Here is a 12,112-nt window from a genome sequence, read left to right on the forward strand (position 1 = left end):
GCTGCTATAAAGAAGCATTTACCACTAAAGTCTCTGGGTAACCAAACCCTGAGAATTTACATTTTAATTTAGGGCAATGCATTCATATCATAAAGCTAAAGACATCAATCAGTCAAAGAGACAATTTGTAGGTGCATATGAATTAAAACATTAGGTTTTTCTTTTCAATTCATGGGTTTTATTCTTTCATTTACATCCCTGAGAGATAACTAAGTCCTTCTTTTTCATAAGACTTTAAATGAAAATAAATACATCATGTATCAGTGGTATCTAAAAGGATCCATTGGAGGGTTGAAAGAAAACAGAACTGATACCTACTTATAACAAGTGAAGTGAGAGAAAAAAATGAGAAAGCTGACTAATATTTATTATAGGGATTGACATTAGCAATCCCTACCTTTTGTGTGTGAGCTGCTCTGGAGTCACCTGCTACACTCCCAGGCACCACAGCAAAAAGTGGAAACTTACACACTGACAAGTAGGTGGCTACCTTCTCACTTGTACCATCACTTTCAATGTACTGTGCTATATTTTATATGCAATTTATATACTATCTTTTCTGGCTTAACCTATAGCATATGGATCAGTAGCTTAAAATATCTTAAAATTAATAATGATTAAAGATGAAATTCTACCAATGGAAGTTGCACTGAACAACAGGAAAATGACAGATGATGCTTCTGTTTATTCTCAGCATTAGCTCTTCTTCAACCTCATTACAAGATGAAAACAGTGATTTAATTTGTTTAATTAGGCAAATTGGTCAAAAGTTAAAAATTATCAAGAAGGCTATTTTAAGTACAATTTATTATTGATAAGAATGTAATGTGTTCATATGGCCTGCTGAGATATTTCCAATGGTAATTGAAGTCATCATAATTAACAAAGGCCTCTAATAACTAGCATCCAGAAAAATCTTTACACTTTTTCATCTAGGGACTTTTAATCATATGCCACTTTAAACCAATACTTTGTAAAATTTCACTAAACAAAGATTTAGAAGTCTCCTTTGGGGTTTTTAAATATATTAGTTCAGTAGTAAATATATAGAATTTATAAGTAAATATTCTTATGAAGGGAGATGCATTTTTTTAAAAAACTGATATGCATGTGTAAACAAAAAATGGTTGAAGATTCTGTTCAAAGCAATCCAGTCTCCATCTTTGTACAACAGGGTAAATTTATAATGCCCACATAATGCACTGAATTTTCTAAGTTTAATGGTTATTCATTGTATTTTAAATATGTATGCTATACTCTATTTCTGGAAAGAAAGAACTGGATGCGAATCTATAAGAGAATCATTCAATCTCCAAAAGCAACAACAAAAACACCCAAGAATCAATGTTTAAACTATCCTTGCAAAACAAGCATGGGCCCAAGTGTGTAAAGCATTAAAAATTTTCTGAATAGAGTCAAAACTTTTAAAAGAAGCCCCCCCCCCCCAACATAAGGCAGAATTACTAGAAGAAATTGAATCTAATCTAACTTTTTTTATTAGTTTTACAAAAATTTTCCCAATGACTCCTAATGTGGTCATATTTCACACAGGGTTGCATGCATTACTATCACTGGGAATAGTAGATCAGATCAATGGAGATTTATGATTCAAAGTCTAACACTCTTTTTAATCATAGCAATTTCTTTTTACCTACTGCAAATCACTGTCAGTGATGAAACTGGCTGGATTAAATACAAGCCACATACATCACCATTAAATATAGACAGAATAATGGGTAGGTATAATCAATTAAAATTTTAAGTGAAAACCATCTCCAAAAATTTTAACCTTCAGTTTTGATTTATAGCAACTCCATTACAGGGCCCTCTCCATCCCATGGGTGCCCACAGCACAACACCACACTGCTTCTGCTGTGGAGCACACGGACTGCACCACGTTCAATGCCTGGCACCATCAAATACCTACTGTGTGACTTAAGCTCACTAAGATTTACTTGTCTCACCTGAAAAGTCAGTAAAATAATAGTGCATGTTACAAAGGATTAGTGTGAACTTTAAACGCTAACATTGCATACAAAGTATTTACTGCCTATTAAGAATAAGAATATGTTTACTAACTACTATTATAATCCAATCCAAACATAGACCATCCAAAATATTTAAAACATTTATCTTAGATGCATACACACAAAAAAGCAACTCTATTAAACCAGTCGTTATACAGAGGCAATTAATATTTCATCTCTATGCCATCGCCTGTTTGAGGATTCAACATCAGTCATCAGAGCCTGTAATAAAGGCTAGATTCTATAAGATGGTGGGGGGAAAATGTTAGAAAAAAAATCTAGACTTTGCTTCTTTAATAATTAGAATAGATTTCATCACTGATGCATATCCCTCCTAGAATCAGGTTTATTTATTTATATAAAGTAAGATAAGATCATGAAAGATTGGGCTTTTAAAAAGGCATTTAGTTAGGACATCGTGTTCAATTAATTTTAACATAGACAAGACTCTGCTAACAAAATAAATAGTAACATAAATATGCAAGGGAATTCGGCAGACTAGCCAAAAGTCCCAGACGGGTCAAATTTTTAACATGATCAATAAAATAAAATGTAGCAAATAAATCAGCTCAATTTATCGACGTGGGAATTCAAAGTTAAACTTACTTCATTTGGGTTTTAGTCAGAAACATAGATCTTGGAATCAGGTTAATAAGAGTTTGTAATGATCTGCATTCTTTTTACTTGCTTTGCGAATTAACAGTGCAGCTTGCTGGCATAACTCAAGCCTTCTGTGGGTTTTGCTTCACTACTTTTGAGTGAATCTAAGGACTTATTGAGATAGATGTTTCTAAAAAACTAAGCCAAGAACCTAAATGAATTTCAAAACAAAGTAAACTTAAAGTGGAATTTCATAAGTAAATTGTTGCTTAATAGCCTTTTACCATCTTATTTTGATGCTTAATTTTTCTTTCAAATCTGGACATAATAAAACCTATAATGTTATCAAGACAAATTTCAGCATTGTGTTAATTTTATTCTAAGTGTTATTTTTGAAGATGCTAATTTGATTTTTATTGTGTTTCGCATTGTCTTAATTTTTACACCTATGCTAGAATTATATTCATGACAATAAAATTAAAAAAAAAATAGTTTAATCTATTACCCTTTCATTATTGTTAATGCATACACACAAACATGCTCCATTTTGAGTTAAAACCACTTCAAATCAATTTTAAATTTATTGTAATAGCATTAAAAATTATTCTCTTAAAAATATACTCACTAATATTTCTGTATTACTGACTATGGGATAGGAAATGTTCTAAATGCTTTATATGTGTTAACTAATTTTAATTTTCACACTAACTGTATGAGATAGGTACTATGATTACCTTTATTTTACAAACCAAAAAAGAGAAAAACAGAGAGACTGTGTGACTTGGCCAATATCATCCAGATAGAAAATGGCAGAGCTGAAATTCAAATCCAGGCAGTGACACTCCAGAATACGATCTCTTAACTATCACACTCTATCCATTTCCTCTGTATAACAATGTATACTAGTATACTAGTAGTGATTATACGTGTGTGTATTGATAGTATTTAGGGGAAAAACAGTTGTACACCAAAGTATCTAGGAATAAAATGTCATACTTCTAAATTACTTAATTCAACAACTATTATTTACCCTAATTACATGTTGAATCAGACAGACCTTCAGTTTGATCCAGTAATACAATGAGTCTGATTTCATGTTTCACAGAGATTTATAGTAACTTAGCTCTGTCCAGACTTAGATCTGTCTAGACTTAGAGCCAAAGATCCTGACCTTATATCACTTGTAGTAATTCCAAATAAGCATTCTAACTCTGCTACTTATTCCCAACCTGAATCAGTTTTAGACAAACGGGAAGCCACATTGTCTGTTTTGACACTACTCTCAGTCCTCATGACCACTACAAGTCAATGAGGGGAAGGGGTAGGGAAGAGATGAGGAAACAATGTCTACCCTGCCTCCTTCTGCAGCCTTTCCCGGTACATGAACAAAAGGAAACAAATTTTTATAGTAAAATTGATTCAAATATAGTCCATCGCCAAAGCCAGCTTTGCTATTCCTCTCTCAACTTTGTTTTCACCAACCTTGAAACAAAACCAACATTTTCATATCCACCATGCTTGCAAGGGGTTTCCCGTTTCCTTTGCAAATAGAGCTCCACTTAAAAGGTGAACAAATCTTCACAGATGTTGTGTAAGTAATATGGGCACTGAAACACAAACACCTACCCAGTTTAACAAGCATTCTTCTCAACAATTACTCTACACCAGTGGTCGGCAAACTCATTAGTCAACAGAGCCAAATATCAACAGTACAACGATTGAAATTTCTTTTGAGAGCCAAATTTTTTATTTATTTATTTATTTTTTATTGCTTAAAGTATTACAAAGGGTATTACATATGTATCCATTTTATCCCCCCGCCCTAGACAGTCCCCTAGCCTCCCCTATCCCCCAGTGTCTTATGTCCATTGGTTATGCTTATATGCATGCATACAAGTCCTTTAGTTGATCTCTTACCCCCCTACCTCCTGCCCCCCAACCCTCCCTGGCCTTCCCGCTGCAGTTTGACAATCTGTTTGAGGCAGCTCTGCCTCTGTATCTATTATTGTTCAAAAGTTTATAATGGTCTCTATTGTCCATGAATGAGTGAGATCATGTGGTATTTTTCCTTTATTGACTGGCTTATTTCACTTAGCATAATGGAGAGCCAAATTTTTTAAACTTAAACTATATAGGTAGGTATATTGTTATTAACTTAATTAGGGTACTCCTAAGCTGGCCTTTGCTAAAAACGTCCTCAGTCTGATTGAGGTACGTTCGCTGAGGTCGACCCCTTCCAACTCTCCCATCCACACTCGTCTTGTATACTTGTTTCATCTATCTCCTTTTGTTCATCCTCTCTATATGTCCACCCCCCACTTCTTCTAATGCCACTTCTTCAAAATAGACTCGCCCAGGCTGAAAACCGACTTCTGCGCATGGGCCGTGAAGTTTCAATAGCACTGTATGTGCACGCCCTCATGTGGTATTTTGTGGAAGAGCCACACTCAAGGGGCCAAAAAGCCACATGTGGCTCGCGAGCCATGGTTTGCTGACCACTGTTCTACACAATGAAAGAGAAAAAGATCTTTACCACAAGTTGCTAAACAATTTAATAGAGATTATCCCTATATCAAATACTATAATGTAATGTATGACATACTAATAAAGCCAGAAATGTGGAAAAAGTTGTTTAGAATACCCAGAGGAAGAAAATGCCATTTGCTAACTAGAAAAACCAAGGAAAACTTCATTAGGAGGTAGTATTTGAATTGGTTGATTGATTTCAAGAGGAAGGGAGAAGGAGAAATGGAAACACCAATGATGAGAGAGCTTGGCTGTTTCCTGCACACCCCCTACTGCAACCTGGGCATGTACCCTGACCAGGAATCAACTCTGACCTCCTGGTTCATAGGCAGATGCTCAACCACTGAGCCATGCTGGTCAGACTGAATTGGTTTTTAAATACTTAACATTTGACTGGAAAATTGTAGGGTACCATGACCAAGTAATCAGAAGAGAGACTATTTTAGCATTAACCAGCTCAGTGGACACAGGAAGAATCACCTTAAATTTCTAGTAAGGTTATGTGCCTTATATCCTTCCATGAGAACTGTGGCTTACCAAATAATTTAACCCAGCTATACACTTTTATATTTTTAAATTTCAAGGGGAAAACTTGTCTGAAAGTCTGCATTTATAATTTCTTACCATATTACACAATCCTAAGAAACATTAATTCTACCCCTTCCTTTAGTCACTGCTTTAGCTAAATCTGGCTGTCACTTATTTATTTTTATATCCACAAGGTGAATATAAATAGCATTGATCTAAGTAGAGTAGCAGAAATAATATAAAATGACCCTGAGAAATTGTCTTATATTAAAGTCCTGATAGCTTCTCCCAAACTGGCTTATTCAGATGTAACTAATAGAAAGGTTACGTTCCAAAGGAATAATCGATCACCTTTAATACTTGTTTGGCCTTTACCTGAGGCTATGTATCATCCTTATAATGGGCAAAATCAATAGATTACACTTAAATGTAACATTCTTTTTTAAAATCTTTATTGTTGAAAGTATTACATATGGCTCCTTTTTTCTCTCACTGACCTCTTATTGCCCACCCCTGACCCCCACCCCAGGCCTCCACCACCCTATTACCATGTGTTATGCATATATGTATACAAGATCTTTGGTTGATCTCTTCACACCCACCCACCTAACCCCACCTTCCCTCTGAGACCTGACAGTCTATTCCATGCGTCTATGTCACTGGATCTATTTTGTTTCCTCTGTATCTTTAATAATACAATATGTCTGCTATACTGTTATTGAACTTTTCATGGATTGCTCCATTAACTGCTTCTTCCTTAATAAAGAGAGGTCTATCTAGTCTTTCTTCAGAATTAAGATTATCTAGTCTCAGGACTGGGAAACAGTCAAATGGTACAGATTCCCTTTCAAGGGTTTTTTTCTTGATGCTGTCAGATCTGTAACTTGAAGGCAGAGGGTAATATAGGTATGGTTTCTGGTCAAGTAGGAATTTGCTAAGGGCAAGTGTTTTCCTCAGAGTGTGTACTTAAATTCCAATCCTTTATATCACAGACTCACGGGTCTGGGCTGAAATTGGGGTGGTAGTGGTGAAAGGGCCTCTTTAAAAATAAAGTTATGTATGGAGAGCAGAAATGGGGGATATAATTATGACTGCTGTTCTTAAGCCATTTCATACTTACATACAATGAAACTTCTATTTTAACTTAGATTTATTACTGGAAAAAACCTTATGTAATTACAATGTGATAATTGCTATAAAGGCCAGGCTAGCTGCTGTGAGTACATAAGAGCTAGCTGTCCTCCAGGAACTTACACATAAGGGAAGGGCCCAATAACATAATTTATAAAGATTGGTTGTGCCTCCAAGAAGAAGAAATGGCCATTTCATTACAAAAGTCATGTTGGCTTAGGAAAAAAAAAAATTGGTAAAGTTTATTCAGGGTCTTAAATACCAAATAAAGGCAATAATAATGGATCTGAAGAACTTGACAGTGGAAAAGGAACTATAAATAAAATATTTAGGAATATTTTATATTAAAAATATGTTATGAAATCTATATAAAATTTAGAAGCATAAGAGACCATTTCAATAGGTCTTAAGTAAATATTTGAGAGTAATATCTAAACTTGCATGGTGGGCATCAAGATGGAAAGGAAATGACCTATGTAAGAGAGTTGGGAAATATAGAAATAATCACTCTTCTACTAGAAGTGGTCCTGGATAAACAAATATACTCTTGCTAATGCAGAACTGGGGGAAAACTTATAAATAATAGGCTAGAGATTTACAATCTTTTTAGACTCCTGTAGGAGGTATAATACTTAAAATAGAAACTATTTACATCTTAGATATTTATAGCACCATTCAAATATATGAGGACAAATGTATTAATTGACAGTGTTGCTTCAATATTTAGTACTCCAATTAGTTCATTTGTTCATTAGATATTAGTGATGTATAAAAGCACATTAGATAATGTACCATCACAATTTTTAATAATGCATCTGGCTCTGTGGAATTGTGAAAATTATACAGCTAAAACAGGGGTCCTCAAACTTTTTAAACAGGGGGCCAGTTCACTGTCCCTCAGACTGTTGGAGGGCCAGACTATAGTTTAAAAAAAACTGTGAACACATTCCTATGCACACTGCACATATCTTATTTTGAAGTAAAAAACCAAAATGGGAACAAATACAATATTTGTATTTGCATGTGGCCTGCGGGCCATAGTTTGAGGACCCCTGATCTAAAAGAACAGTGATGGTAAGCCAATTCAAATGAGAACAATGAGATGGCATTATGATTTGTGAGAATTCGATATATAAAATAATCAAGCACAACATGTATAAAGTTTTGAGTATGGCAGTCAATTAAATCAACCTATATTGCAAAACTTTTGGCTAGGGTGAGTAAATTTCATCATCCACTGAAATGTGACTTCATCAGATAAGCAAGTCTTTAAGAAAATTATAACCACTGAAAATTCTAAAGTAGAATATCAAAGTGTCACATTTACTTAGATGTCTTAATTTCCTTTCACTGTAAGATTGTAAATATTTCTATTGCAGAAAACAATTTGATCATAGTAATCAAAACATTAAGAAAAAATATATCACATAATTTATAAACATTTTGCTGTGAAAAATAATTTTTCCTCAGTGCCAAGTTGAAGAATTTTACTATATTAGATAACAGACGTCACTAAGATTGGGTAGACTTTGGGCATTAACTTTAATATGTCAGAAGAGTAATTTGAAGATATTCGTAGAAACTAATTATCTCCTAGTTAGTATTCTCCCTGTTCTCTCTTTAGTAATAGAAGCCCATATTTTTATTTGGGTAGATGCCTATCTGATAGGGGTGGATTATATTCCATATTCTACTGCAAATAGGCAAAACGAGTCACTAAGCTGTGGACCAGGGTGCAGATAGAAGGGATGTATGCACCTGAACATGCCCTTAAAGGCAAAGAGCATGCCCCCATTGCCATTTGTCTGCTTCCAGTGATCTCGAAGGCAAAAATCACTGTGAATACTGAAGCATCATGCCGGGGCCACACCATGAAAGAGTATACTGAGGAGAGCAAACATGAGAAGGGCCCTGGGCCTTGGATGAGTGAGTTCCCATGTTCGGCCCTGTACACAGAATGGTGCATGAAAGAAGAATAAACTTCTGTCTTGTTTTCACCACTATTGCTTTAGGTTTCTCCATAACAGTCAAACCCAGAGGCTAATCATAAAATATGGCTCATTTTTGTTCAATGTTTAAGGGTTTACAAGACCAATATTAAAGCCCTTTGAACGTCTTCATAAAAAGTTTTAATGAAGTATGAAACAATCTTATAGTTCTTTATAAATTCTCAAAAATTTTACATGAAACAGCCTAATTCCAGAAAACTTGACTATTTTAGCAGGATTCTAAGACTACACAGGACTGGAAATAATTTATGGATCACTTAGTCAGCTGTAGAATGTGGGGAAACAGTTTGAATTTAGATAGTTTTAATGCCCTGTGAGAGACTACATTTTTAGGGCTGGATGGGGCATGAAAGTCTCTGATTCCTTTGTAATGCTCTTTCCACTACACGACACTCTTAACCACTTATTCTGAAACAGTCATTTATATATATACAAACAAATGAAAAATAATTTTTCTAAGTGATAATCATCACTTTTAAGTTTTAAATTTAAAAGTTGATATCAAATATAGTTGATATCAATTCCTATTAAGAGACTTTTATTTAATTTGCTATAGCTCAACTCATGGCCTAAAGGAGAGAATATATCCTGGTTCTAGGCATAATTATAACCCACGGTAATACTAGAGACATTTTTGCATGGGAAAAGTCAAAAGGAGGACAAATTCAATAGGTTCACTTATAATAACTATATATATATAATATAATATATTTTTTGATTCAGATAAAAAAGTCTGATAACAAACAATAATTATAGTATACTTATTTAATCTTTTCTTTAATATACTCCAAGCTCTTAGAAGAATCCCTAAATTATAGGAGGCCCTCAAAAAACATTGGATAAAAAATAAGTGTATATAAATATTTTTTCTGATAACAAAAATCAACTACAATAGAATTTAAGACTTACATGTAAATTTTGGTATATAATTTAATAAATGTTTATACCATATCTAAGTAATGAAAATGTGTCCCTAATCTGTCCCAGTGTGTCCCTAATCTGTCCTGATCTGTTCATTATTATAAGTAACTTATTTGAGCTAAAATAATCATGTTCTGAAGTCATTTGAACATGTACTTTAGAGATATTTATTTAAAAGGCATATTAAGCACATAATATGCTTCAAAGACTGAACAGGCAGGCTAGTGGTTGCTCAGCTTCCAGAATGTCGTTAACACTATAGTTGAAGTAAATGGCTTTTCCTGGTGTATGCAGTTAAGGCCAGAGTAGACATGCCTAGTGACCGTGGTGACAGGAGCCAGGATATAGAGATGGATGGGACCCAATCTCTGTCAACAATGCTAATGGAGTATAGAGAATTTAAGTCAGTGCAGTGAACCGAGGTCTGAACAGGGTACAGTGTGAGTTCAGATCAGAGAAACATATGGCATTTCTTCTTAGGAAGATACCAACAATAAGTTGTTAAAGATCACATAAGCACTAAAATCCATCATTACCTTGTTGTGTCTAATTGGCATTTTTCTTCTGCTATAGAGCATTTTCTGAAATACTAAACCTGCTAAGTCAACTTGTTCTAAAAAATCAGTCATCCCAGTATAACTAAGTTCACCTTGGAATTTAATGTAAAATGTTAATACTCACATCCAGATCGTCCTTTGCATTGTAGTAGACAACTTCATTACTCTATAAAAAATATAAAAATGAATGCTTTATTAATTTGAGTAAAAACAAAAAATATACAGGATTAAACATTAAATGCATTTGATTTATACTTTAATTATTAAACCCCTCATAATATTCCTTTCAGAATATATTCCATGAAGATCCATAAAGATTAGCCAATATTTTCTAAGAACATATTAAAACACTATATCAGTGAGATTGGAAAAGCACATTTTGCATTGAGGGAAAATATCTCAGTGTAAGTCTGAGAACAATTTGTCAAGAAAAAATAAAAATTTAATAATGCAGATAAATATCTCACACACACACACACACACACACCCTAAACCACAAATGATAAGATAATTCAAGAAAAATGTAATACAAGTTGCTTAATTGTTTGCTAAAGCTATGACTTTAAAAAAATACATATTTATCTAACACACTAATATTCTCCATTTCTACCAAAGTGGTGAATAAGTGTGTTGGCTCTTCAAGAATAAATTTTGTCTTATAATTTTGGACATTTCTTTGAGTCTTAGAGGCTAGACCCATGCAATTTAAAAATAATCCATTTCTATTTCCTTTTCTCTCCTGAAGTGAATGAAAATACAGTCCATTTTCCGTTTGTCTCCAGTATTAAAATGAGTGCTATGTAAAAATTGCTTTTTTCTGTACCTCTTAATTAATTACAAATATGGATACGATAAAACTCCATTAAAAGAAAACACAATGTACAAAAAATATTTGAAGGAAATTACTTGGAAAAAATAGACTAGTTTAATATTTCTTAAAATATGCCCCCCCCCAAAAAAAAAATTCTAGCTCTTCAAGCCATAATAAATATTATATAGGCAAAAGTATTCTATGGTCATGACGTTAGAATAAAAACAGACAAAATTGTCTCTTTTCAGCGGACCTCACAGAGCCTCAGTATATGCATGAATATTATAAATGTCCAAGAGGAAAGTACATCTTGTTTTGTTTCCCAGATTTATTTGTCACAGAACCTGCCTCCTTTTTATGTAAGATACATACCATAAAATATAGGTGTCTCTGAAGACCAAACAACCAAACCAAACCCTATATAGACAAACACATGAAATCATGATTCATAACACTGAATGAAACCCAGGAGTTCAAATGTATTTCATATAGGGTCAATAACACTTTTTAACTTACCATTAAATGATTTTTAAAATAATTAAGTAGCTAGAGATTTTTGCTATGCATGTAAGTTCTAATTCCTGAAACATTTCTTATAGCATTAGTTTTGAAGCAAAGTTAAAATACAAAATCAGAACTCATCATAACCATCTGAATTCACCTGAGACCCAAATCTAATTACTAGCTTATTGATCCCTCATGCAACCCTGTAACTTATACTTAGGAGACAATTTTCAATTTAAAATGTAGAGTCCATCAAAAGTTAAAGTACTGAATAAGTTTATCTTCATTTTAGATTTTATTTCTTCCAACTGCTTCCTTATATTTCAAAATTGAACTGTGTTGAAACTGTATTAAATTTCATGCAGTTCAGTATCATCATTTTCAACATTATTTATATACCCATATGTACATACTGCTCTGCCAAGGGAGACACAATATACGCAAACATACCTACCCTTATACTTTTGGTAAAATAATGGATACGGATTAATTATATAA

The 12,112-nt window shown here is 33.6% G+C and overlaps 1 protein-coding gene across 7 annotated transcripts in view; it reads right to left on the reverse strand.

Moving 5' to 3' along the window:
• The window catches only part of CACNA2D1 (calcium voltage-gated channel auxiliary subunit alpha2delta 1), a 395,226-nt gene that overhangs the window by 146,308 nt on the left and 236,806 nt on the right, over positions 1 to 12,112 (reverse strand). For all 7 annotated transcript variants that reach the window (XM_059712160.1, XM_059712158.1, XM_059712164.1 and 4 more), the window contains exon 5: positions 10,424 to 10,465. In XM_059712160.1, the coding sequence (XP_059568143.1) occupies positions 10,424 to 10,465 (42 nt within the window). The remainder of the gene's footprint in view (positions 1 to 10,423; positions 10,466 to 12,112) is intronic.

This window comes from Myotis daubentonii, chromosome 10 (assembly GCF_963259705.1).
Source record: "Myotis daubentonii chromosome 10, mMyoDau2.1, whole genome shotgun sequence".
Classification (NCBI taxonomy): domain Eukaryota; kingdom Metazoa; phylum Chordata; class Mammalia; order Chiroptera; family Vespertilionidae; genus Myotis; species Myotis daubentonii.